General features: G+C 42.4%; 1 protein-coding gene across 2 annotated transcripts; it reads right to left on the bottom strand.

The window, feature by feature from the left end:
• On the bottom strand, positions 1-27,957 carry UGT3A2 (UDP glycosyltransferase family 3 member A2). Of its 2 annotated transcripts, XM_043887823.1 has the most exons (8): positions 27,717-27,957; positions 25,582-25,683; positions 17,270-17,384; positions 12,736-13,267; positions 9,810-10,041; positions 8,163-8,382; positions 5,824-5,967; positions 1-2,081 (listed from the first exon to the last, which is right to left on the bottom strand). In XM_043887823.1, coding segments are annotated over exons 1-8 (1,440 nt in total). In that variant the 5' UTR covers positions 27,811-27,957; the 3' UTR covers positions 1-2,080. The 2 variants fall into 2 exon arrangements, with proteins under 2 accessions (XP_043743758.1, XP_043743757.1); XM_043887822.1 differs by lacking the exon at positions 1-2,081 and having other exon boundaries at positions 4,836-5,967.

Genomic DNA, 27,957 nt, shown 5'->3' with positions numbered 1-27,957 from the left:
TCTCTGCAACTCTAAAGAAAGCCCACACACAGCTATGAAGACCCAGAGCAGCCAATAAACTTTTTGAAAAAGAAAGAAAGAGATATCCGGTTAATAATTGGCCTTAGGAAGTGTTCTAAGTAGTTGATTTCCATAATTCCCTAGTTTCCATAATCCCAGTGCAACCGGGGACCAGTTAATGCCATCACACTGAGAAAGTCATTGAGGTCAACTCGGAGCCAGATGTCTCCTCAGTCCCAGTCAGAGATGGTAACCAAGAGACAAAAGTTATTCTTTTCATTGTGCCAAGATTGTCTGATGATTTGATAGTCAGATATTTTCAGGAACTGATTTTATGACCCCAATCCTTACATCTTTTCCTACCTAGAAAAGCACTAAATCCCTTCATGGTGACATGAGCTCCTCGTGACTAGCAGAAAACTTTTTGTAAACTAAGTGCTTAGTTGCATTGAACTTCTCCTTCACCAAAGTCTTATATATTGACCTTCCTCCACTGCCTCTTTGGGACAGTCTCTCAGAGCTATCTGCGGTGCTGTCTCCCAGGCCACAGTTGTCATTTTTCTAAAACTTAACTCGCAACTCTCACATTGTGAATCTGTTTTAGTCAACGCTATAAGTACATACCAGGATAAAATTTCAAAACACAGAAAATTTATCTTCTATGAGTCAAGCATTGTGGAGAGTTTTTTGGCCCTTTGCCATTTGCATCAAACACTACAGGTTGTTTAACCCATCACCCACTTATAGCTCTTAATCCTCACCAGCTGCCAGTGCAGAAAGTTTTCACAGCTTCTCTTACAGTCTTGACTGGCTCAGTGACAAGATTCTAGGCAAGAGGAAAGAAGCCTCTTGGTGAGAGGCGGAGGGAAGGTAATTCTGTGAAAATGCTTACTAGCTCATATTGCCCCTTCTCTGTTTTTGTCCTCCTTGGGACATGGACATGATATTTGGAGCTCGGCAGCCATCTTGAAACCATGAGGGGGAATTATAAACATGTTCTTCCTGACATTGTAGAGCTATGGAACCATCGCCATCAGTTGCCTGCTTCCCTCCCATCTACTTCTTTTTTTTTTTTTCCATCTACTTCTCATGAAGGAAAAACAGTCCTCTTTTTGTGAAAGCGAATGGCAAAAAAAAAAAAAGTGATCTTCTCAACTATATATATACTTTGTAAGAACACATTTTTAATTGACATCTAGAATGTCTATTTAAATAACTGAATAGGATGTCATTTCTAGTTACTGCAATTGTATCATTTAACAATAAACAGTTGCATCATTCTGTTAAATGTATGCAGTGAGTTATAAAATCTCAGCATGTCAGCATTGATACCATCATTCATTCTTAATATAGATAATGAGCTGTCAACTTTCAATGGGAAATTTTATGTCATTCTATTTTCCTCTTGAGTTTTTATTTATGTTCCACTTTCTCCAGAGAATTTAATTCTAATCTATGTATCTTTATGCATGAAAGCACTGTATTGAGTATTCACTCATAACTTTGAACATCATAAATATTATTCAAGTTAATATTTATAGTTCCTACAAGAGCCCAATATTTTTAATAAATTATCACTTTGTTTTAATACTTGCATTCACTTGGTCAAAGCTACATAATCACCTAACAAAACATAAAATTTTATTGGAAACATATCTTACAATGAGAAAGGGGCTGTTTTTTCAACTTTTAAAAATTTAATTCATGTATTTAAAAATCAATGTTACCTACTTCTAGAGGTTAGTTATGCAAACACTGAAAAACTATTTGCATAAATAACAGGAGCACTAAGAGTTTTGTTATGAACTGTCTTGAAAATGGTGTCCCTCCATTCTTTGAATGACTTCAGAATAATGTGCTACATAAATATGCCATTCTCACACCAATCCATTATCAAAATTTACTGTCTTTAAAGGTCTGTCAGCTGAAAAAAATCACAATTCATCTTTGGATTTTGTTAAAACAAAGAATTACAAATCATCTGAGTTACAAGGACTTTCTGGCTCAGTCACCTCTACTTTTCCACCCCCAGGCAATGCACCATGGGAAGAATGGGAGTGGGTGAAAGGTGTCCATTTCTTCTGTAAAATAAAAGTCAGAAAATTGTAAAAAGTGTGGCAAGAGAGAGGACCTGTCAACTAAACACAACACCTTGTTAGGAAGACCAGTTTTAGAAAACTGGAGTACACAAAGGTGGAAATTTATCACCTCCAAACTCTGTGTCATGTAGCCCTTGGGAAGTTTTCACGTATGCATGATGCTGAAGGTAGCCTAGTTTGAAGGCTACTGGCTTAGGCTGTTCTACTGAGGCTTTTTGCTACTGCTTGCTAATTGGTTTCCTAGTAACAGTAACTCTCATCTGAGATGATGCCAAGTTCATCAATGGCCACTAAAGGAATATGGAATTGCAGGCTTTAGCTTGGTAATATTCCATGAGATAAACTATGAAAAGGGGAAGGAATGATGGCACTGTTATTTTTTTTTAGGCTTACTCATCTGTAAAATCAATTAGAGGACAAATGAAGCTCAGCTCTCAATAACACAAGTGAGAAAGCAAGAGTTATGCCATCATTCTCAATGGTCTTATCTATAGTCAGGGAGCTGGCCCCACCACCTGGAGGGTTCACAGGCCTTATTTGTGGAACCTTCCTTTCTTTGTGTAAAAAACAAGATATCTCAAAATTCATCTTGAATTTTTAAATCAGAAAAATAAATAAATAAAATCCAGGGGGACTGAATCACCAGTGCAAGTATTAATTGATATCACTTACTATTATCTTGAGATGAAATTTGAAGATACTAGTTTAAAATCCACTCTGGCAGATGTGTGTGTCTCTAAATTTGGAACTTTAAGAACTTATTAAAAAGAAATAATTAACTAATTTAAAGCCTGGCATGGAGAAAGGAGCCTTCCTGGACCTTAGGGGTTAAAAAAAAAAAACCCACAAAATTTCCCAAGGGAATTCCTTAGCCAATCCTAGTGCCTTCTGTATGCATGAGCATGAAATTGCCCCGGGTGGGAGGGGTACACCAGCCAGGACCACCCTGTGGCAGGGCAGATTATTCTTGGCAAAGACATGCTCACAGGAGGGGGCCAGTGGGAGCTAAAACCAGCCCATCCACTCTCCAAGCCATGTACCCTGGCTGGAGGGGGCATCCATGATGAGGTGGCAACAAATTTTATTGCTACTGTCTTAATTTACACAATGACTCTCCTCTCCCTCTGTGGTTACCCCTGTGGTACCTGTTTATTTCCAGCTGAATGGATTAGACACAGGTGTCCCATTAAATGGCAGAAAGGAAGATGAAAGAACTTGGAACAAATAACACATGTCACACGGTAAAAGACTGCTGTTCTTATTTTGAATGTTCCACTCAGAAAGGTGGTGAAGGCTGTCCCCGAGGTCACTGAGTCACCAGGTCACAGGTGAAACATACACTCAATCCAGCCCTTCCCTGCCTGCCCTCCACATGTGACCAAGGATCTAGTTTCCTCCATTATCCACTGTCCTTTTTTTTTCTTTCTAACACCTATTGCCACCCCTCACCACCGCCCCCCCCCCCCAATTACTTGGAGTAGTAGTGTACCCAGCACTGCAGTCAGAGCTGGAGAATATTTATGTAGCTAGGAATGGTCACATGCCTCAGGTCTCTCAATGAGATTTAACTGGAATTCTTTGGGAAACCTTTAAAGAAGCTAACTCAGCTAGCATGAACCTGCTTTATTCCCTTTCCTTGAGTTTCCCTTTTCTTGCCTAAAATCTCATGTGCTGACTGAATCCAAAATGACCACCTGGAAAATCAGGGTGACCTTAGGATGAAGCCACCCATTAAGGAAGGCAGATCAATCAGACAAAAAATCTGGACTATTGATGACATCATGGCACTACCACGCCAACTCTGGATGGCCTGCCCACTGACACTACACTTTTTTTTTTTTTCAGCCCTGATACCAGCTTGTGGAATCTTAGTTCCCCAATTAGGGACTGAATCCTCATCCTCTGCAGTGAAAGCTCAGAGTCCTTACCACTGGACCACCAGGAATTCCACTACACTTTCTTTTACATGAGAAAAACAAGAAAAAAAAGAAAACCCTAAGCAGTTCCAGTCACTCTTTTTTTTTTTTTTTTGGCTTCCATTACTATCAAGATCACCAGGAGAAATACCAACAACCTGAGATATGCAGATGATGCTACTCTAATGACAGAAAGTGAAGAGGAATTCAAAAGCCTCTTGATGAGGGTGAAAGAGGAGAGTGATAAAGCTGGCTTAAAACTCAGCATTCAAAAAAGTAAGATCATGGCATCTGATCCCATCATTTCATGGCAAATAGAATGGGGAAAAGTGGAAACTGGGAGAGTTTATTTTGGGGGGCTCCAATATCACTATGGACAGTGACAGCAGCCATGAAATTAAAAGACACTTTCTCCTTGGAAGGAAAGTTTTGACAAACCCAGACAGCATACTAAAAAGAAGAGACATTACTTTGCCAACAAAGGTCTGTCTAATCAAAACTATGGTTTTTCCAGTAGTCATGTATGGATGTGAGAGCTGGACATAAAGAAAGCCGAAGAATTGATGCCTTTGAATTGTGGTGTTGGAGAAGGCTCTTGAGAGTCCCTTGCACAGCAAGGAAATCAAACCAGTCAATCCTAAAGGAAATCAACCCTAAATATTTATTGGAAAGATATTCATTGGTGCTGAAGCTGAAGCTCCAATTCTTTGACCAGCTGATGTGAAGAGCTGACTCTTCAGAAAAGACCCTGATGCTGGGAAGCATTGGGGGCAAGAGGAGACGGCACAACAGAGGATGAGATGGTTGGATGGCATCACTGACTCGATGGACATGAGTTTGAGCAAACTCCAGGAGTTGGTGATGGACAGGGAAGCCTGATATGCTGCAATCCATGGGGTCGCCAAGAGTCAGACATGACTGAGCAACTGAACTGAACTGAATGCAATTTCCAACAGTATGTCAGGTACAGAGAGGCTCAGCTATGTAGAGACTCTTCTCAGTTTACAAAGAAATTATCTTCTTTCTCATGACTTCGTGTTTTAAATAGGAAAGTTGAGAAGATAGCTCACAGCTATGAAAAGCAGAGACCAGTGACACTTCAGCCCGTGACTAACCTGCAGTCTCCACTGCAAAGGAGGAGTTCTCTGCAGAAACCAAGGCAGAGACCATGCACACAGGCAAGGGTGTGTCTGGCCCTCAATGCTCTTGCCCAGGACAGGCTTCCTGAACTTTGACAAGAGTTTGTGGGACAAGCAAACAGAAAACCAAAGAAACAACAAAGCACCTGCCTTAGGGGTTATTCTTTGACAAGTGGTGGAGGAGGAGTGAGGGAAGGAGGCTGAGAAGATGCAAGGGAATGGAGACCAAAATGGTCCAGGCTCAGTGCCAGGAAGAAGGGTGTGATACAGAAGGCAGTTTCAAGGCTTCAGATCTGATGGTCACTTATCCAAATTTCCCAGGGACAGAATCACAGAACAGCCCTTGCTGAGTGGCAGTCAAGGTCACAAGGGCTCAGTAAAGAATTGCAGTCATGAGAAGAAGCCAGTGAGCAGGAATTTGTAGCAAAAGAGCAAGTGGATAGGATGTGGAGAACCAGGGTTGACAAAACTGGCTGGAGATGCCAAGAAATGCTGAGTCTGCCCAAACACTCCACCTTCCTAGGCTCCATTCGGCCTCAGGCCTTCTTCAGCTTCCTGGTCCCACACAGCCACCTGGCCACCAGGCCTAGCAGCTTCCCACAGAGCCACGCAGTGCCCAGGGTGACCACCAGCAGGAATAAGAGGATGTCCAGTAGGTACTGCTCATACCACGGCTGCTGGAAGGCATGGGGCTTGAGGTGGGCTGCACCCCCTGTCTGGAGGATGTGGTCGATCCAGCCCACCAGCCGCTGGGTAGGGGTCAGGGGCTGCGAGCGTCTGATGATGCTGGCGGCCTCTGCGGCAGATTTGTACCTATCGACAGAGACAGAGGGGAGGTGTTAACTCAAGTGGTCTCAGAATTCTTAGAGACCTTGTATCACACACACATGCACACACACACTTTCTACCATAGGCACAAAAGACTTCCTTTCAAGGAAAAGTTGTTGACCTTACCTTACCATTGTCTAGTTGGGTCTCCTTTAAAAGTTCAAACTGATATATGCATGCAAAGATCCATGCTTGGTGCTGGAAGTGCTAAACTACAAAAAAGTGACTACTTCTATAAGGACTAGTCTCTCCCCAAGGAGGTTCATGATATAGACTACAGGAACCATTATATTTATTGAGTGTCTACTTTGCTCTGGTGTTTGGGCTAGATAATACATATGACTCTGAGAACCACAGTCCAGGAAGACACCTGCATTTCCCTGCCCCTTTCAAAGCATCATGTTGACCAGCACTGGCTTCATGGGCTGTGAGCCTGCCTATTTGCAGAGGGCTTCACCCTTAAATCAGCCTTATTGATTAGTCACTAAGTTGTGTCTGACTCTTTGCGACCCCATGGACTGCTGCCTGCCAGGCTCCTCTGTCCATGGGATTTCCTTCAAGAATACTGGAGTGGGTTGCCACTTCCCTCTCCAGGGGATTTTTTCCAACCCAGGGATCTAACCTGGGTCTCCCACATTGCAGGCAGATTCTTTACCACTGAGCCACCTAGGAAGCCCCTTTAAATCAGGCATGCTTGATTTAATTGTCTGCTGTCACAGTCTTAAAATCCTTACACACTATGACAAGGGGTTTAACATTTCCATTTCACATAAGGGCACATGAATTCTATGGCCAGCCCTGATATCCAATGTCTGTGGACCATCCCAGCCCAGATGACTGCTTCGTAGGGCCAATGGATCATGCACATTTGGGTCTAAATCTTTGAAAATATAATGAAAATTACAAATCCATTCATCAGGAAATGAACATTTTAAACATATGAGATACCAACTATATATAAAGTTTCTGGGTTATCTGATCCCCAGAGTTTAACAACTTTTCTGGGGTTGGCATCACATGTGATATGGTTATTATTCGGTCATCTAACAAAACTACTTACAGGTCTCCTATGTGCCATAATGTTGTACGGTAATGCTAAGCCTTGAGCTATGCTTCAAGTGTGTGTCCCTGAAGCTCTAAGTTTTTCAGTCTTTCTTCATTATAAGAAAGAAAACATATATTTTTTCTCTTCACACACAAGATTATTGCACTGGTTGGAAAGTTTCTTAAGAGATGAATGAATCCCTTTGTATTGATTCACTTAACAGAAATCCATTCAGACTTACTTTGTGGCAGACCCTGAGCTGGACCCTGAGGACATAGCAGGAGACTCATGCTGTTATGCTGGAAGAGTTTACTCTCTACCTTCTCGTGTGGGGTCCATGCATGCATGCAGTCACTTCAGGCATGTCTGACTCTTTGCGACCCATAGACTGTAGCCCAGCAGGCTCCTCTGTCCGTGGGATTCTCCAGGCAAGAATACTTGAGCGGGTTGCCATGCCCTCCTCCAGAGGATCTTCCCGACCCAAGGATCGAACCCACAACTCTTATATCTCCTGCACTGGCAGGCTGGTTCTTTACAACTACCGCCACCTGGGAAGCCCTTCATGTAGGGACAGACAATAAATTAAAACATAAAGAAATGGGGCGATTACAGATTCTGAGACACATTAAGAAAAAAATAATGTGTTATGATTGGGGTGGAAAAGAGAGGAAGCTCTGAGACCTATCAGAGAAAGGTCTCTCCGAGCAGTTGACATTGGGATGAGACCTCAATGTCATGAAGGAGCCAGTCTTGTGAAGAGAAGGGAAGGAGTGTTCTAGGGAGCAGCACAGGCCAGGGGCCTGGGGTGGGGAACCGTGTGGGATACTGGGAATAGAAAGGCAACCTCCTGCCTCAGTTGGAATTCTACTACAAGCACCTCCAAAATAGAAGACCTCTCAAAGACAGTCTGTGTCAGTAGTTCCAGTTCCTCACAGCTAGAAGATAGAAAACCAACATCTAACCTAAATTATTCTCGTCTTCTTCTCAGAGGAAATAAGTCAGCTATTAGCATCATACACATATAATTTCATTTCCTGGAAGTTTCAGCTTTTACTGCAAAAAGACCCACATGGTGCCCGTCATGGTTTATGTCTTCATTCATCATAAGCAACCACAAGCCCAGAGAACTGCACACCTCTTGTCCTCTATGACTTGCTTCATCTTCAGAGCCAGTGTCTCAGCCTTGATCTGCTTTAATTGGATAGACACACCGAAATTTTTGGCTTTAACACGGAGCAGGTTTTCATGTTGGTCTCCAAAGAGGGGAATCCCCACCATGGGCACGCCATGTTGGATGGCCTCCATGATACTATTCATCCCGCCGTGGCTGACAAAGAGGCGGATGCGAGGGTGCCCTGTTGTAAATAAGAAAGAGAGTGGGACATCTTAGGTAGAAAGTTTTCAGGACAACAAGGAAAGCAGAAAAGGCAGAAGAAGATACCAATGGGAGCTCAAGGGGTGTTGGAGCCATTGTAAAGATGATTTTGCTTGCTACACATTCAAAGACTTCAAACCTTGCCTTTGTAGAAACTCCTTGACTCGGTCATAACTGGGGGAAGACTCAGAACCCAGGGAATTCTGTAGAGAATAGTGCTAGTGCTAATCAAGGCAACTATCTCCATCTATCCATCCATCCATCCAACATTCCATCTATTCTTCTTTCTATCCCCTCAAGTCTCTGCTTCTCTCATCTGTTTTCTCTTTATGTTTCCCTGTGTCTATCTTTGTCTCACTTCTTTTCCTTAAGAAAACCTTTCTCACCCACCAAATAATAGCCTTCTCCTATAAATTCCTGGCACATTCATTGACATCACAAGTCATATAACACTCATAAAACTTATATAGTATGTGTTGTGCTTTTTAAATATATGAGAAGCTCCTTGAGATAAGAGACTGGACTCTGCCCATTAGTATTTGCAGTTCTAGCCTTTGCATCCCATCCTTATGTAGCAATAACTAAAGTGATTATTGATAATGAAGAGTTCATCTCAGCCTGTGCTGGTCTACTGGGATGTGCATCAGAGCCTCCTCATTTCTTCTTTGAAATGAGAATCCTGTCCCACACCCAAGATATAAAGAAATACATTTGCAGACATAGAAATAAGAATATGTTTTTTTTTAATTCTACAGATTATTTTGTTACAATCTTGGTTATCAGCCTCTGATCCAGTCAGTGGCTATGGCAGTGAGGGGTCTGTATGAAGCAGTGCTAGCCATAGAGATACCCTGTTGGGGGTGAGCAAATTCTCTGGTATCAGAGTCTCAATGTGTCAAGTAACTGGCTAGGAGGTTGCTCAGCTTGGGACTCAGGTATATTGGCATCAGTGTTGTGAATCTATGAATTGATTACACCTTAGTAGCTAAGGAAGATATATCTATGTGTGTGTGTGTATGTGAATGTGTAATGGAACATAAGTGAACAGGTGCTCTTGAAGCCACTGAAGACAGTGGTAGTGTATCTCTTGGTATGTGTTCTCAGAGTTCATAGATTGTTTAGGATTATTTTGTGGTGATCTTGTTCAAGACCAAAGGCAGTAGGTCAACATGACTTCAGTGGTTTCAGACATGAGGTCTGAGATAGAAAAGAATTTAGGGCAGATAGCTGTTTTGGCATCTGAGCTCATCATAGCCTGATTCCTCAAGGGCTCCAGCTTGCTGCTCCATTCTTGTCATCTAAAGACTTACCTTGTGCTGATGAAATAATCAAGCTAAAGATCAGAAGCCCAATGATCCCCAAGACATGTAAATGAGAAGAAAAAAAGCAATCCTGGGCAGTCCTTACCCAGAAGGTCATTCTGAGGAAGCCAGTGCACAATCTTCACATTTGGGGCCAATTTGATGTCTTTGGGCCAATGAGAAGGATTACACTTCCATATCACCCCTTGAGGGAGACGAGCAAAGGCAGCATTCATCTCTTTGAGAATCTCCTGGGACTGAATGAAACTCACCATGGACCCCAGGCTTACAAGGACAAAACCAGAGTCTCCAAATTTGGTGATGAAGTTCTCAAATTCCTAGAAAGAAATAAGGAAGGAAAGAGGAGAAAAATGTTCACAAAAGACTAGATGGTCATGAAATGAAGTCGGTTATTCACTGAACACACTCTCCCGTCCCCTGGAGTTCACTGTCCTGAGACAGCTCAGCACTCTCAGCTGTGCTCATACCCACTGTGTTGGTGGGAACATCTTTCATTTTTGAAACCTTGACCCTACTGTCAAGGCAATCATAGACACTCTACTCATTGTAGGTCCATGAAGATATGGCCACTTGGGTGTTTTCCAAAGCCAGACCAGAAGTGGAATGTAAGGAAGAACCTCACAGGGAGCCAGGGTCCAGCAGAGGGAGGTGGGCTATCTGGAGGGTAGACTGGAGAAGCTGAGAAGAAATGGAGGTAGAATGGGGAGTTGACTGGCCACCCATACCCCATCCACCATGTAGTGTGCGTTCCTCTGATATCCCATGATGTTGTTAGTCACTGATCTTTGCAGTTTATCTCCTATCTCAGTGATTCACCCACATGACTGCACATTATATTCACATGGGAAGATTCTTTTAAAGTAGCAATGCTCCACCCAGTCTCAGACCTCAGCAATTCTTTTCTTCAAATCCCTGAGGCAGTTCTGAAAAACCGTTCTGATCTAATGCTGTAATCTTGGTTTTAACACATTTTGTCAATTCTTCCAAATATTTCTTTGGACCCTGACTCTTTCTGGATTTCCTGTGGCTCCCCCCACCCCAGATCCGAGTTGTTGTTCAGTCTCTCAGCTGTGCCTGACTCCCTTCAACTCCATGGACTGCAGCACACCAGGCTTCCCTGCCCTTCACCATCTCCAGGAGTTTGCTCAAACACATGTCCATTGACTCGGTGATGCCATCCAACCACCTCATCCATGTCATCCAGCTCCTAGACCTTCACCCTATTGGGCTGATTTCATCTAGCATAACATTGTCTGATCTACTGCCTCAGAGGATCACTTTGACAACAGTTTTGTCATTCTGTTAAATTAAGAAGCAATGTAAAACCATTATATAAAAACTGGAAAATGCAAAGGAGAAAATTTTTTTGAAAAAGTTACTGTTATCTCACAATCCTTCCTCCCATCATGCTCCTGCTTAACAATTCCCTTCCGCAGTCTTGTGGCTAGGGCTGCCCCACCCTCCTAACTGGTGAAACTTCCTGCAGTCTGGCCTGGGCATCTTTGTGCAACTGCATCTTCCTCTTTCTAGTCTAGCTGGAGTCACCCAGGGAACCCATAGACATCTCACTTCATCTTCACATTTTGGGCCTCCTGTTGTCTCCACCTGGAACATCTTCCCTCCCAGCTTCATTCCTAAAAAATTCTTCCACCGACTGAAAACTCACATAGCCCAGGGATCATTCCCCAACTCTTCCTGCTCACTTGATGCAAGTTCAGTAGGGGACGGATAGATAGTTTCATTCATGAAAGGCCCAGGCCAAATCAGGACCCTCTCTGGCTTTAAAATGAATGAGAGTGGGACAGCCACTTATACCACTAGAGGCCTGTCCCCTTCTTTATAAAGATGGAGGTCATGGGATTTCCCTGGTGGTCCAGCAGTTAAGAACCCACCTTGCAATGCAGGGGACATGGGTTCAATTCCTGGTCAGGGAACTAAGATTCCACATGCCCCAGAACAACTAACCCACACTCTGCAAGTACTGATCCCGAGTGCTTTGGAGCCTGTGTGCCACAAAGAAAGATCCCACATGATGCAGTGAAGATCCTACATGCTGCAACTAAGACCCGACTCAGCCAAATACATAAACAGATATTCAAATTTTTATAAATTAAAAAAGAATTAAAATGGAGGTCATCATACCCCCTTCTAGGTGGCAAGAGATTATATAAGATAAATTCCATAAAATTGCAAGCCTGTGCTGTTAGATGACAAGCAACACATTCATCTTAAAGAGCTAGTCACTCAGTCATGTCTGACTCTTTGTGATCCCATGGACTGTAGCCTGACAGGTTCTTCTGTCCATGGAATTTTCCAGGCAAGAATACTGGAGCAGGTTACCATTTCCTTCTCCAGAGACTGAACCTGGGCCTCCTGCATTGCAAGCGAATTCTTTATCATCTGGTCTTAACTCCCTTCCATTTTGAAAACTTCTCCAGCAGTGGTTCTGAGTCAATACAGTCAAACTGATTGAGCAGCTTTTATAACTTACACTTCCCAGGCTTGACCCCACATCAATCAAATCAGGAGGTGTAGGCAGAGTTAGGGACCAGGGCGCTACTGTCTCAGGATGCTGGTGATAAAGCCTGCATTCTCACTATCAGTCTGACACACCACCCCCATAGTTGTTCTGTTTTGTGTTTCCTTGTGAGTAACTCATCTCCTTCATGATTCTTGCATGTGACAGATGCTCACTACATACTTACTGAAAATATGAGCATAGAAAATGAAAACGGAAACTTCAATTTACTAAAAGTCTTTTTCTACCAGCACCAGGACTAAGGTGAGGCAAGAGAAGACCTTGGATATAGTATTTAAGGAGGTCAATCTCAGGGTTGTATAAGTCTTAACTCTGTACTTTCATGATATTAAAAGTGAGTCTTTCCTTTCAAAGGGTCCCCTGGAGCCTCACTTGCCTCACCTTATGCACTCCCAGGATCCCAGTGACAGGGTGGCCACCAACTCTGCACTGAGGACTTCTGCATGAATCTACACTCTTAGCATTTACTTACTTGTGGTACTGGTTTAACAGGTTTGGACATTAAACCTCCAATACACACAGTGTTGGGAAGCAGGGGCGGAGCGAAATCAAAGGCAAAGTCGGAGTTAACAAACCACAGCTCTGCTTTTGTTAGAAGATGAGACAAAACTGGCCTAGAGTCGTCCGGGAAATGCTCCTTGATGGTGTCATCATACACAGACTGGATTTTCCACTGCTTCTTGAAGAACTCAAAAAACATCAGGAAATTCTTTACTCGGTCCCAGAAGTCCATCTGGTCAGTTAACAAGGAATAGAATACTGGCACATAAGACAGAGGACTTGGTAGTCCAAAGTCCACAGTGCCCAATAGGGAAGGGAGAACGGCCACAAATGGCTTCCCAAGCTTCTCAGCAACCAAGAAAGGACAGTAGTCAAACATTTCCACTATCACCAGGTCAAAGTTCTCATTCTTTAAAGAATTCATGACATCATTTCTCCTTAGCAAATGACTGCAGTGATGCCCTAGTAGTTCCATAATATTTAAAAAGTGTTCAAATCTGCATCTGCAAGAAAAATAAATAAATGATAAATATTTGTTGAAAGTGTTTATATCACAATACATAAAAGAACCTTGGTCCATCAACAGATGAATGGATAAAGAAGGCATGGTATACATATACAGTGGAATATTACTCAGCTGTAAAAAAGAATGAAATAATGTCATTTGCAGCTACATGTATGGAACTTGAGATTATCACACTAAATGAAATAAGTCAGAGAGAAAGACAAATACCATATGACATCACTTATATATGGAATCTTAGAAAACAATGCAAATGAGCCTATTTATAAACCAGAAATAGACTCACAGACATAGAAAACAAACCTGGTTACCAAAAGGGGAAGGAGGGAAGGGATAAACTGGGGATTTGGGATTAACATATACATACTCGCTTGCTCGCTAAGTCGCCTCAGTCATGTCTGACTCTGTGCAACCCTATGGACTGGACTGTAGCTCTTCTGTCCATGGGATTCTCCAGACAAGAATACTGGACTGGGTTGCCATTTCCTTCTCCCATATGCACACTACTATATATAAAATAGATAACCAACAAAGATCTACCATAGAGCACAGGGAACTATATTCAATATCTTGTAATAACTTATAATGGAAAATAATCTGAAAAAGAATACGTGTGTGTGCGCGCGCGCATGCGTGCATGCATGCTAAGTCATTTCAGTCATGTCTGAATCTTTGTGAACCTACGACTGTAGCTGGCTAGGCTCCCCTGTTCATGGACTTCTCCAGGCAAGAATACTGGAGTGGGTTGCCGTGCCCTCCTCCAGGGGAGCTTTCCCAACCCAGTGACTGAACCCAAATCTCCAGCAACTCCTGCATTACAGGCAAATTCTTTACCACTGAGCCACTGGGGAAACCTATAAATGTGTGTGTATATACATATATATACAGATACATATGTGTGTGTGTATATATGAACTGAATCATTTTGCCGTGCACCTGAAACACTGTAAATGAACTATATTTCGGTTTTTAAAAAAGGATCTTGGGAATTCCCTGGTGGTCCAGTGCTTAAAAATCCGCCTTCCAGTGCAGGGGACTTGGGTTTGATCCCTGGTCAGGGAACTAAGAGCTCACGTGCTGTGGAGCAACGAAGCCTTCATGCCACAGCTGGAGAAAAGCACTCACAATGCAACAAAGACCCAGTGCAGCCAAAATTTAAAAAGTTGAATTAAAAAATCTTGGGCTGCAAAGAAAATATTCCAGGTAAGTAAGCCCACACCCAGCAGCAGCCATCCTACTCCTCCACTGTCCATACACACGTCCCCTCAGTCAGTCCAGGCAGATGTTCTGCTCTTGAGAGTGTTCCCTTCCATCCCCTACTCCCTTTCTTCACTGCTACAAATCCCTAGCACTCTCCATGACAGTTTTCAGACAGTAATTCTTGAAGGCCTTGGGCATAGATGAATTATATTAATGAAAAAGGAATTCCCATCATTGGGACTTCTGCTCTGGGAGGCTTCTTTGACCATAGCAGGCCTCACAGGTCTCTTTCTACTTGAATTCTGTGACACTCTCTTTCAGTTTTACTTACATACTGAACCTTTATGAGTGGTTTCTTTGTTTACTCAGCAAAACTGTGGGAACCACTTGATAACACAATCCCACAAATATTGACAATACAGACTATTTTTTAAAATCACTGTGTATTTGCATATGACAGATTTCCTCATCCAAGAGGTTATCGGATCATACTAGAACTCAAAATCTCAGTTAAAAATGAAAACTCTTTCTATGTCCACAGTAAACAAAGGGGAAAAGTCTGGTTTTGAAGCACATGATTAGCCTTTCCAGTTCACTGCAGGCTAAGGGATCCAGAGAAGAAAAGCTTACTGACCTGTAATTAAGACATCACCTATGGGGTTATCCCAGGAAGCTATCTTCTTGCCATGCTCTCCCACCACTGCCTAAATAGATTATGATTCTGTTTCCTCTTTGTACAATACAAAGGGAAGTAGGATATCCATCTGCACTCTGAGATACCAGAGGTAACAAGCGCAAGGCCTCGAGACATCAGAGGCTTCCTGACTGCATGGATGACCAGGAGAATTGGTACCTTGGCATAGTTATAACTGTCTGCCACTGCACCACTCTGCCTCAGATAGAGATTGCCCAGAGACTAAGAAGTCATTAGCAATATGCAGATCTCTGTCTGATCTTTAGGGTTAACTTCAAGTCACAACAATGGAAGTGATTGGCTCACATCATCTTCTACTGTGTATTTGTTAAGATATAACAAAGGAGTGATTACCAAAACTTTTGGATAACTTTAGTAATGTTCCAAAAATTCCTAGAATGTAATTCATTAGTCATAATTAAAATTAAAATAAAATAGGAAAAATATCAAGAATGCCTGGTTACTTATATCTGTCCTCAAAATATTAAAGTAGGGAGGAATTAGACAAAGAATATACTTAAAATATATAACTAACACCACAAGATGATATAAACTAAGTATCAGTTGAGCAGATTAGATCAGACCTATCCCAGAGGGCTTCCCTGCTGGCTCAGACAGTGAAGAATCTGCCTGCAATGCGGGAGACCCAGGTTCAATCCCTTGGTCAGGAAAATCCCCTGGAGAAGGAGATGACAACCCACTCCAGTATTCTTGCCTAGAAAATCCCATGGATGGAGCAACTTGGTGGGCTACAGTGCATGGGGTCGCAAAGAGCGGACACGATTGAGTGATTAACACACATACCAGAGGGACCATGGTCATCCAATCTGAGTGAGGAAAAGAGATTTTATGGAAATAGTCAGATTTGAGCAGTACCTTGATTAGTAAATAGATTTTCAAGAAAAAAAGAGGGGAAGAGTCCTCTGTAATTAACCAAGATAGGCATGGATTTCTATCTTTCCCCTTTAACATTGAGTAAGGAGCTATGTGTTCCTTTTCATGTCAGATGAAGCAAAAGGAGTCAGTTTCACATCTTATTTTGCACAAGGTTGACTGCTTTTTAAAAGGACTTTACATGGCCAGATGCTCAATTTCTACAAAAGCACTGTTTAAAAGTCTTCTCCGTTAATAAAAACATATGAGGGAAAAATGAAAAAATAAATAAAAAGATGTCTTTGATGTCCCTACCAACAGTGAGAGGTTGAGATACATATACTTCTGTGTTGGGGAAATTATAGACAAAGATTGTAAGTGAAGTATTGTAAGGAAATCCCAGAAGAAACTACCTACCTCCCACTTGGTACAGGAATGTGTGTGTGTGTGTGTGTGTGTGTGTGTATGTGTGTGTAATACCTTCATGCTTATAGTAGAAGAAAGGACAGAGCAAGGAAAAGTCTTGAGTGGCTGGAATGGGTGATGTACTGTGAAACACCTGTTTACCCAAAGATCAGTATCATTCATCCATATCTCTGTCCCTCTGTCCATCCATCCAACCATCCTTTATCACATCCTCACTCTAAGCATCTATCCATTCACTTTTATTACCAAAATTGTGACTCTTTAAAAAGCAGGGGCATTACTTTGCCAACAAAGGTCCATCTAGTCAAAGTTATGGTTTTTCCAATAATCATGTATGGATGTGAGAGTTGGACTATAAAGAAAACTGAGCAACGAAGAATTGATGCTCTGAACTGTGGTGTTGGAGAAGACTCTTGAGAGTCCCTTGGACTGCAAGGAGATCCAACCAGTCCATCCTAAAGGAGATCAGTCCTGAATATTCATTGGAAGGACAGATGCTGAAGCTGAAACTCCAATACTTTGGCCACCTGATGCGACTTTGGCCACCTGACTCATTTGAGAAGACCCTGATGCCTGAAATGATTCAAGGTTGGGGGAGAAGGGGACGACAGATGGTTGGATGGCATCACTGACTCCATGGAACATGAGGGTGAGCAAGCTGCAGGAGTTGGTGATGGACAGGGAAGCCTGGTGTATTGCAGTCCATGGGGTCACAAAGAGTCAGACACGACTGAGCAACTGAACTGAACTGAACTGTGACTCTTTAGTTTGAATAATTAAGAAAATTACCTGCCCACAAAAGTTTTCTCCATAAAGGAATGAAAAGACCTCTGAAATTCTTCATTACAGTCTTCAGGCAGAAACCAGTTAAAAACTTTGTATGATTTCTCCTCCTCTTTAAAACCTACAAAAACATCAATGGGTTAAACACACTAAATATGTCACACAACATGGATTAACATTAACATGATGATACCAACATTTGATTGTATCTTTTGAATTATTTTTATGACATTCAGTTGCTTTCTCATTCAATCTTGCATACTGAAAGTATTCCTTGAGGACCTTGCAACAATTCAAGAATGCTCTTCAGTTTAAAGTTATGGAAACTTCCATTTAAAGCTTTAAGTGAATGTATCGCTGTCTGTCTCATTTTACTGCTGAGAAAACAAAGTTAATTAGCTTAAGATAATGTGTCAAGGTTGGTTCCAGTGTCTCTGCTTGTTCTGTTTTAGAAAAATTCATCTTCATTATTTAAAGTGATATATCCAAATAGTTTTTTGATTCAGTAACAAGTACTGAATGACTTAATTAAAATAGTCTTCTTTACTAACTTGGTTTCTCCCCAATTACCCAAGTGTAATCAAAAGTCTGAGTTTGTTTCTGATCTTTGATGCTGGCGGACTTCGGTCCCTATCTCCGTTTCCTGGGCGAACTATTAAGAAAGGTGTATGCTCCCTCTCGTGGCCCTAAGTGGAAGTTTCAAACCATGCAAGTCAGGTCATTGAGGGGCAATCCTCACCACATACCACTCCCCCACTCACAATAAAAACTCAAGCTAATCATCCCTCCGTACACTGGACGGCCATTTTCCAGGTACTTGGGAACCTGTCCCATTCTTTCAAAAAGGCATCATTATTTGAGCAATAAATCTTTCATACTGTCTTAATGCTTACATGCCTACTTCAGTCATGACATCTGACCAAATTGTAAGGACTGGGAACAGATAATGCACAGTCCCACACATTGCAGCTTCCATACTCAGTGTTAATTAAATGACTGACTCTATCCAAGGATCTACTGGGAAATCCTTAGCAGTCATAGATTTGGCTAATATGTTCTGCTCAGTACCTCTTTAAGCAGGCCCTCACCTACAGTTTGCCTCCTTGTGGCTCAGCTGGTAGAGAATCCACCTGCAATGCGGGAGACCTGAGTTCAGTCCCTGAGTTGGGAAGATTCCCTGGAAAAGGGAAAGGCTACCCACTTCAGTATTCTGGCCTAGAGAATTCCATGGACTGTATAGTCCATGGGGTCGCAAAGAGTCAGACACAACTAAGCAACTTTCACTTTCACTCACTTTCACTGGAAAAGGCATAATATAGCTCTGACTGGTTGCCAATGGATACTTCAACAGCTCTACCACCGGCCACAATCTTTGCTGGCAAAATATTAACCACATCCAACTTCCCCTAGGATCATAGGTATTACATTACATTATCCTCCTCCAAGGTGATTTGTTCCACACACTCCTTCAAGACAGAAACGTTCTCAAAGCAGCTCACATGAAGGGATGTGCCATCACTCCCACACAAAGCTTAAGACCCTGTGAAAATGAAAGTGTTTATTCACTCAGTTGTGTCCAGCTCTTTGCAACTCCATGGACTGTAGTCCACCAGACTCCTCTGTACATGGAATTCTCCAGGCAGGAATACTGGAGTGTGTTGCCATTCCCTTCTCCAGGGGGGATCTTCCTGACCTGGGGATCGAACCCAGGACTCCTGCATTACAGGCAGACTTTTTACTGACTTTCCACCAGGGACACCCCCACCCCTACCCCATACCTAAGTTAAATTTCTCAGAAGGATTTGGTCAGTCTTAAAACTTCTCTATCACTTACATGGTAAAGAAACAACTAATGATACCACAATATTTCAACGGCTCCAACATCTTTTAGGTCTTTTAACATTCTGGAGACAACATATTTCTAATTTACATGTTTTACTTAAGTTCATGTGTGCTTGAAAATCAACCCACTTTGGATAGAGTCCCAAATAAGAAAAGCTCTAGGACTTCCCTGATGGTCTGGGGGCTAAGAATCCACCTGCCAATGCAGGGGACACAGGTTTGGTCCCTGGTCCAGGAAGATTCTACGTGCCACAGGGCAATTCAGCTGGTGCTACTGAAGCCTGTGTGCCCTAGAGCCAGTGCTCAGCAACAACAGAAGCCACCGAAATGAAAAGCCTGCACACAGCAATGAAGAACAGCTCCAGCTTGCTACAACTAGAGAAAGCCTATGTGCAGCTCTAGAATCCATCCAATAGCCACTGCAATTAGTGGCCCTCCAAGTTGGCTTTAGCAACCTAATCTTCTGCCTTCAGGAGGGATCTAACCTCCTATGATCACTGTAATAGCTTCCTAAGGCTTCTGTAAAATTTACTGTAAACATAGAGGCAATAAACGACATTTATTATCTTAAAGTATAGAAATCCAAAATGGGCCTTATTGGAGTAAAGGCAAGACATGAACAGGCTTCGTTCTTTCTGGCGGCTTAACTGGACAATCTTTTTCTTGCCTCTTCCAGCTCTCAGTGGCTGCTTGCATTCCCTGGCTCATAGCCTCCTTCCAATTGGCAATTATATCACTCTGACTTTTCCTTCCTCTATCACATTCTTTCTGTTACTCTCCTGTTATCTTCTTTCATTTAGAAGAACTCTAGTAATTATACTGACCCCACCTGGATAGTCCAGGATAATATCCCCATCTCAAGACACTTATGTTAATCACATCTGCAAAGTCCCTTTACCATGTGAGGTAGCATATTCACTGGTTCCAAGAATTAGAACAGAGATACCTTTAGGGGGACACAGTCTGCCTATTATATTCTGCTCTCTGTACCTCAAAACTCAAGTATATCGCACAAAATGTATTCACCCCATCCCAACATTCCAAAAAGTCTTAAACTGTTACACCGCCAATCCATAGTTCAAAATCTCATCTAAATATCATTAGCTTAAATGTCCCAAATTATAGCATCCAAATAATTTAATAATTATGGGTGAGAATCAGGGTATGATCCATCTAGAGGTAAAATTTCTATCTGTGGACCTATGAAATTAGGGAACATGTTTTCTGCTTCCAAGAAACAGTAATGGGACAGATATAAGACATGGGTTACTGATCTTTATTAATCTAGGTGCAACAATTTGGAAGGAAAACATCAGTCACTGGTCATAAGAAATTTTGACATCCAAGTGGGTAAATAATATTAGATTTCAAGAACTGGAAACAATTTTCTGTGATCTGAAACTCAGTCCTGTGAGATTGAAGTTCTAACTTCTAATTCTTCACCCTCATAATTCTCCTTTGCTCTCCATAAAATATCATGAGTTTGCAGCTGAATAGTTCATCAGCTTATTTCTTCCTCTATGGGAGTCCAAAGGTTTCATTTCATCTCATCCTTTTCCTGTCTCTTTCATCCCAAACTAGCCATGTTTCTTATGGTATAAAAATCTCAAGTACATTATGGATCTCCTGGTTATATCATGGGAGTTACCTCCATTAGACAAAAGGCTGCTCCACAGATCTTTAAAAATATCCTCATCTCCATTTTTGGCTTCTGTCAATATGTCTGAGGGCTTCCTTGATGGCTTAGATGGTAAAGAATCTGCCTGCAATGTGGGAGACTTGGGTTCGATCCCTGGGTTGGGAAGATCCCCTGGAGGAGGGCATGGCAGCTCACTCTAGTATTCTTGCCTGGAGAATCCCCATGGACAGCGGAGCCTGGTGGGCTACAATCCATGGGGTCACAAAGAGCTGGACATGACTGAGTGACTAAGCATAGCACACAACATGTCTGAAGGGATCCATGAGTCCATGCCTCATCTTCAAGAAGCTGTCTGTGAGGATTTTAGAGGAGATCAAGATGGTGGAATAGGAGGACGCTGAGCTTACCTCCCACGTTGAACATATCAGTAAGTTACATCTACCAGTGGAGCAAGTTTCCCTGAAAGCAAAGAGAAGACTGGCAGAAAGACTTCTGCAACCGCGGCTGTGAGGGAAGACCGCATGGAGCCATGTAGGCAGGAAGGAGAAGCAATCGAGCCAAGACCCAGTCTTCTAAACGGGGGACACAGAGGAGGAGTGGGATATCACAGTCCTGGAAATCTTCCATGGGGGTGAAGGGCTCCAGTCACATATTGGGCAACCCAACCCTGGGGTCCAAAGCAGGAAGATGAATCCGCTTAGCTGGTTTGAAAACCAGTGGGAATTGTCAAAGGGTTGTAAGAGATCAAGAGTCATGAAAACCGAGCATACACACTTGCTCACTCCCAGGAACAAAGCAGAGGAAGCAGATGAGCAGAAAATGTGGCCATGCTTGGGGACCTGGCTGGTTTCCTGAAACCACCCCACTGTGCACCCTGGCCCGCACTAGGTACCTGTTCCAAACCATCTTGCTCCACTGCCGTCCCCACTAGAATGGAGGCTGCTGTCGTCAAGTGGTACGGCAAGCAGAATGTCAAGCAGAACTTAGCAAGAACGAAGCCTCCTCAGACACAGCCCTGCATCTGAACAGAGCAAAATAGCCATTGCTGGCATGCAGGGAGGCAGTCCTCATTAGTAGATTTTTTTAAATCTGCATTTCCACTAACAGTCTATTCAAGGCAATCTAGGCTTTCTCTTTCATACTCCTCAATATTCTTTAGCCTCCATCAGTAACCCAATTGTGATTGCACACACTGATTGCAGCATGAGAATCCACACATGTGAGTATCACGGATCTTTGCTTCTTTAGAGCCAGTGATGTTATTTTTTTCACTAAAGTTGTTAATAAATAAGAAAGATGGGTAAGTGTGTTCAAATTAGGAGTCAGTAAATGGTTCAAGTATTTCAATGCACTGAGGTGAGCACCAGGTCGGAAATAATAACATAATCGTGTATTTTCCTGATTTGCAGATACCTAGCCTAGCTCTACTAATGAAGTGAAGAATGAAAATGCTGTTTCAAAGCCTCAGAAATGCCCATGATTAGGGAATATTGAAAGAAATCCTACACACTTAAACCTGAAACCTAAGAATAAAACTGAATGGATCCATAAACTCCCTAAATTGTTTATAGACTTTAATGCACATATATTTATTAAAGGGGTAGAATGTAATTTCAGTAGTTTCCCAAAGTTTGTGCAAAACTTATTTTTTAATCTAAAATTTTTATTTAAATTAAATTAAAAAGAAATAAAATTAACAATGGAAAGGTCTTCTGCTTTTGTGATTACATGGACGGGCATTTAGGCTAACTGTAGTGAGGCTCTGTCTTAGACATCCCCTCCAACATCTCACCTAGATTCTTTAAACAGTTTTTACCACTTTGTTTTGATTTTAGATCTCATACAAGTCATTCTCCATAAAGGAGTCAGGTAAATTTTCTAAAAATACATATCTTAACTCTGTAGCTCCCAAGTGCTTCACAAGTTTGAAAGATCAAGGTCAAAAATATAAAATAAAATATATTTTGATTTAAATCAGTTTAAATTTTTAATTAGGTTAAATTATAATTTTTTAAATTAAGTATTAATACACTACACCTATTTCATCAGATCTGCTGTCAAAAAAAGGTGCAAAAGGATATGCATATAAAAGATGTTCACTGAAAAATATAGAACTTAATCTAGAAAGTGATTAAAGTGGATTTAGATAGGGACTCAGATATTTGTACACCAAAGTTCATGGCAGTATTATCCACATAGCCAAAAGGTAAAAACAATAGACATATCCAACAATAGATGAATAGACAAACAAAATATGGTATAGACATTCCATGGAATGCTATTCAGTCTTAAAAAAGAAGAAAATACTGATACACACTCCAACATGAATGAACCTAAAAGACATTATGCTCAGTGAAATATACAAGAGACAAAAGGACAGTATTGCGTGATTTCACCCATATCAGGTATCTGGAATAGTCAAATTATCAGAGAAGTGAAGTAGATGTGTTTACCGGGGCTGGGGAAATGGATAATGAGCAGTTATTGTTAATTGGTACAGAGTTCTAGTTTGTGATGATAAACAAATTTTTGGAGGTGGATGGCAGAGACAGTTGCACAACCAGGAATGTACTGGTCACTAAATCTCACTAATGTCACTAAACTACGCAAAAATAGTTACAGTGGTCAATTTCGTGTTCTGTATATTTATCACAATTAAAAAAAGAAATTTCAACAGAAAAAGAATTATTTTAATACAGTTTGAACAACTGCAAAGCCTAAAGTCACCTTCTAAGTTTTATCATTTCTCATTATTTTGTTCTTTAATGATTCCACTTAATACTGGATTTTGTTTTTAAATCAAGTCCGAGCAATATTTTAGATTGAGCAATGCAGAGCTTAAAGTCCTAAATCCACCCAACACTGTTATTAACCTGTCATGTAACTGTGAGAGAACCATTGACGTTCTCAGGGTTACTGTTCCCTTTTCTGTTGACAGAGAGGAGTTGCTAAAATGTAGGAGCTCATTAGAGCTAAATTCTTTGGATTTAGGCCCTTTCTGTGTCAACATGCACAAATTCATGGGCAGTCACTGATTCTCAAGAAAACAAGATCACCATAACGGTAGAGTCTGATCTTAGCTGCATAAATAAGGAACCCCTTGAGAAAGCTTCCTTAAATTTCAGATAAGTCATCTATGCCATAGAAAAAGAAAAGTGATTTTTACTTATTAGAAATCTTAAATTTCGGTAACACATCTATTCAACAGGTTTTCAAGCCAAGTTATAAAGTAGTATCAAAAAGCTTACAAACAATAAATGCTGGAGCGGGATCGAAGAAAAAGGAAACCTCTACACTGTTGGTGGGAATGCAAACTAGTACAGCCACTATGGAGAACAGTGTGGAGATTCCTTAAAAAACTGGAAATAGAACTGCCATATGACCCAGCATTCCACTGCTGGGCATACACACTGAGGAAACCAGAACTGAGAGAGACACATGTACCCCAATGTTCATTGCAGCACTATTTATAATAGCCAGGACGTGGAAACAACCTAGATGTCCATCAGCAGACAAATGGATAAGGAAGCTGTGGTACATATACACAATGGAATATTACTCAGCTATTAAAAAGAATACATTTGAATCAGTTCTAATGAGGTGGATGAAACTGGAGCCCGTTATACAGAGTGAAGTAAGCCAGAAAGAAAAACACCAATACAGTATACTAACGCATATATATGGAATTTAGAAAGATGGTTATGATGACCCTATATGTGAGACAGCAAAAGAGACACAGATGTAAAGAGCAGTCTTTTGGACTCTGTGGGAGAAGGCGAGGGTGGGATGATTTGAGAGAATAGCATTGAAACATGTATATTATCATATATGAAATAGACTGCCAGTCCAGGTTCAATGCATGAGACAGGGTGCTCGGGGCTGGTGCACTGGGATGACCCTGATGGGATGGGATGGGGAGGGAGGTGGGTAGGGGGTTCAGGATGGGGAACATATGTACACCCATGGCTGATTCATGTGAATGTATGGCAAAAACCACCACAATATTGTAAAGTAATTAGCCTCCAATTAAAAAAAAAAAAGTAGTATTTACCAACATGGTCTGTGGGAATGTGTGGAGGGTTTGCTTGAGATGCAGAAGTCAGGTAAGGGAGGAGAAGGTTTCCTAGGTGGTGCCAGTGGTAAAGAATCTGCTTGTCAATGCAGGAGATAAAAGAGATGTGGGTTCAATCCCTGGATCAGAAAGATCCCATAGAGTAGGAAATAGCAACCCATTTCAGTATTCTTAACTGGAGGATCCCCTAGACAAGGAGCCTGACAGGCTACAGTCCATGGGGTCACAGTCAGACATGACTGAAGTGACTTAACACAGGGAAGAGAACATAAGACCAGAGAACATGGAGTTTCATGCTCATGCTAAGTTGCTTCAGTCATATCTGACTCTGCGACCCCATGGACTGTACCCCGCCAGGCTCCTCTGACCATGGACTTTTCCAGGCAAGAATACTGGAGTGGTTTGCCACTTCCTACTCCAGGGGATCGTCCCAACCCAGGGATCAAACCCACATCTCTTATATCTCCTGCATTGTCAGGCGGGTTCTTTACCATTGAGCCATCTGGGAAGCCCATACAGGGTCCTGGTGAACAGGGCCAAGAAGCTTTCCTATAGCTTACATAGACACACACATACACACACACACACACACACACACACACACACACACACACACGCTTTTCCTTCTTTTAATCCAATTAGATTTAAAGAAACTATCTGAAAAGCCCTTCTATGCAAAAAGCATTAGTTTCTTTCCAAGAATATAGGAAATCAAGGATTAGTGGGGAAAAAAAATTTTTTTTAATAATTAATGGGGAAAGGTACCTGGTAGGAATAAATTTCCCCTTTGGAGAAGCATGGTGACATTATGACCATGATCTTGAAGAATCTGAGCGATCTGATTCATCAGTAGAAAATGGCTTCCACCTAAGAACAAAGCATAAGTTCCTTTTTATGATGATGAGAGTAGAGATTCTACAATTGATGGGCTGATAAATCCAGGAGAGGAGAGGTAGGGAAGCAGAGAGCTGATGGGGAGTGGAGGAAATGAGTGCCATCAGTCTCTCCATCTCATTCTGAGTATGTCCAACCTGCCCCCAACCCCTTCCCCCTCCACCCCCACCCCCCAGAGCCTGCTGGCCCAGCTCCTTGACAAGTGGCAAACCTTCATTAAAGATTTCCTCTTGTGACTCTGGTCTCCATGTCAGTGTGATAAGCTTCTCAGTGCTTAGGTCCTAAGGAGTTCCTGATCCTAAGGTACACACTGCCTTTTAGCCAGGAGCGTAGGGAGACACCATATCCTGAAAAAATAACTGCACTGGTAGAAATTTTGGCACAGTGCCATGCATGTGAATGTGAAGAGTTCCTAATGGAAAATCCATCAGAGCTATTTCTGGAATTTTTCTCTTTGGAAATGTATGCTGGAATAGGAGCGAGAATTGTGGGAGCTTGAATGTGAGTCCAGGAAGTAACCACTGCAGCAGAGGGATGTGGAGCCATCAGTTAGAGTCAAAGTGCTTGAGATTCAAATAAAATTAGCAGGAAGTTTCTCAGTGGAGGCCTAAATGTTTCACACCCATCAGGACTCGGGGGTGGACTTGTGGGATAACTGTGGGATGGCCTGCAGAATCTTACATGCATGAGAGACTGGAACACTATCCATCCAAGGATAGTCTTGGTATCCTAAGGAAAGAGAAGCTTAATCCCTGGGGGAGGTTCAAGCTCCATCACACTAAGTTCTCTTAGAGCCTGCATCAACACAGGGACGCTGCTTGAATCTAAGCAGTAGAGAAAGCCAGTCAGGAGAGGAGTTAGTGGCAAATGGCAAATGTTTGGAGACTGAGGTTAGAGACACATGGTGCTAGAAAAATAGTGTGTACCTATTTCTCAACTTTTTTTAAACACAAACTTATACAGTCTGACATAACAGGAAATGAGAAGTACAGATCTCCCACACCACTTGCCCACGTGTTAATCCCTAGACCTGGGAGAAAGGGCAAGATGAAGGGCAATCACACATGCGTCTATTCATGGAGGGTCCTGGGGAGCCCCAGTGCGTTCTGGGCTTCCAGCCCCTCACAAACCACACCAGCTCCCTCCCAGAGCCCGAGGCTAGGGAAGAATGTACTCTTAGCGGGGCTGAGAAAGCTGTCTTGCTTTCTTACAAACAACCAGTCAGAAAAAAGATTTCAAATAGAGACAGAGTGATTTTTAAAACTCCCCACTGAGAAATGAGTGACAGGGGAAGCTTGGAGAAGATGGTCTCAGGGATAGGAGCTCCTGAGTAAATATCTGGTATGTTCCATTAGGGGCTTCTGTTTGCCTTTGCAGTAGATGCCTCACTTTCCTGACCCTTAATTTCCTGCTCAGGAAAGCCTAGTGGGAACTCAATTAGATAACTTACGTTTCTTTCCAGCTCAAAGATTCTCAGTGATATGAGTGCCCACTGTGGGTTAAAATGAAGTCTTAGGGAAGCTCCATCTGTGATTACCCCTTTATCCTGATATATTCCTCTGGGCAAAACACTCCACTCTTCTAATTGTTGTAGTATCTTCCCTGCTCCACCCTGGCTCTCATGCAGCCTCAGAAAATTCTTAATATTACTGCTGCCCTCAGGGGCCCCTTTCTTTCCTCCCCTCCATATACCCTCCCCCCACACGCCCACCTCCCTGCAAACCACTAGTTAGCCACAGTCCTTACTTGCATCTGCTGTGTGCCCTCCAGATATTTAGTGAGAGCCTCTGAATATCCAGCTCACGCCCTGGAGGAGGCAGCCCGGGGCCTCCTGCACTGGGCTGGATCTCAAACTTCTAGTCCCAGCACCACGCCTGACCCACATGGATGGCTCCTACCTCTTCATCGGCCAGCAAGGGTAAAAAACCTGCCTCAGAAGGGAAAAACACGCGACTCTCTCACCGAGGGCTCTTTGCCTGTCTCTGGATCTTCGGTCAAGCACTTACCCACCAGGGACACAGTTAGGATTTTGGCAGCCTCTGAGAACAGGAGCCCAGGCAGCAGAAATCCAAATAGAAGCAGCGCCTGCTGCCCTGCCATCCTGGATCCTGCAGAGGCTCCAGGGCTGAGCCCCGTGCCCCTGCACACACCCGGGGTACACGCAGGCGGGGAAGGAAAGGCGCTGGCTGGGAGCTTGGTGAGAGGGGAGGTGTCCCGTTGTCTTCCTTTCTGTCTGTCACCTCTTGC

This window comes from Cervus elaphus, chromosome 25 (assembly GCF_910594005.1).
Source record: "Cervus elaphus chromosome 25, mCerEla1.1, whole genome shotgun sequence".
Classification (NCBI taxonomy): Eukaryota; Metazoa; Chordata; class Mammalia; order Artiodactyla; family Cervidae; genus Cervus; species Cervus elaphus.
The sequence above is the reverse complement of the archived record's forward strand: the minus strand, read 5'-3'. Positions and strand labels throughout refer to the sequence as shown.

Excerpts from the sequence above, each read along its gene's own strand:
- UGT3A2 (XM_043887822.1), bottom strand. The coding sequence starts at position 27,810 with ATGGCAGGGCAGCAGGCGCTGCTTCTATTTGGATTTCTGCTGCCTGGG. Across the intron at positions 17,385-25,581 it reads GGGAAATTTATTCCTACCAG|GTTTTAAAGAGGAGGAGAAA; the intron begins GTACCTTTCCCC and ends ATGTTTTTGTAG. Across the intron at positions 10,042-12,735 it reads CTGTTAAACCAGTACCACAA|GAATTTGAGAACTTCATCAC; the intron begins GTAAGTAAATGC and ends ATTTCTTTCTAG.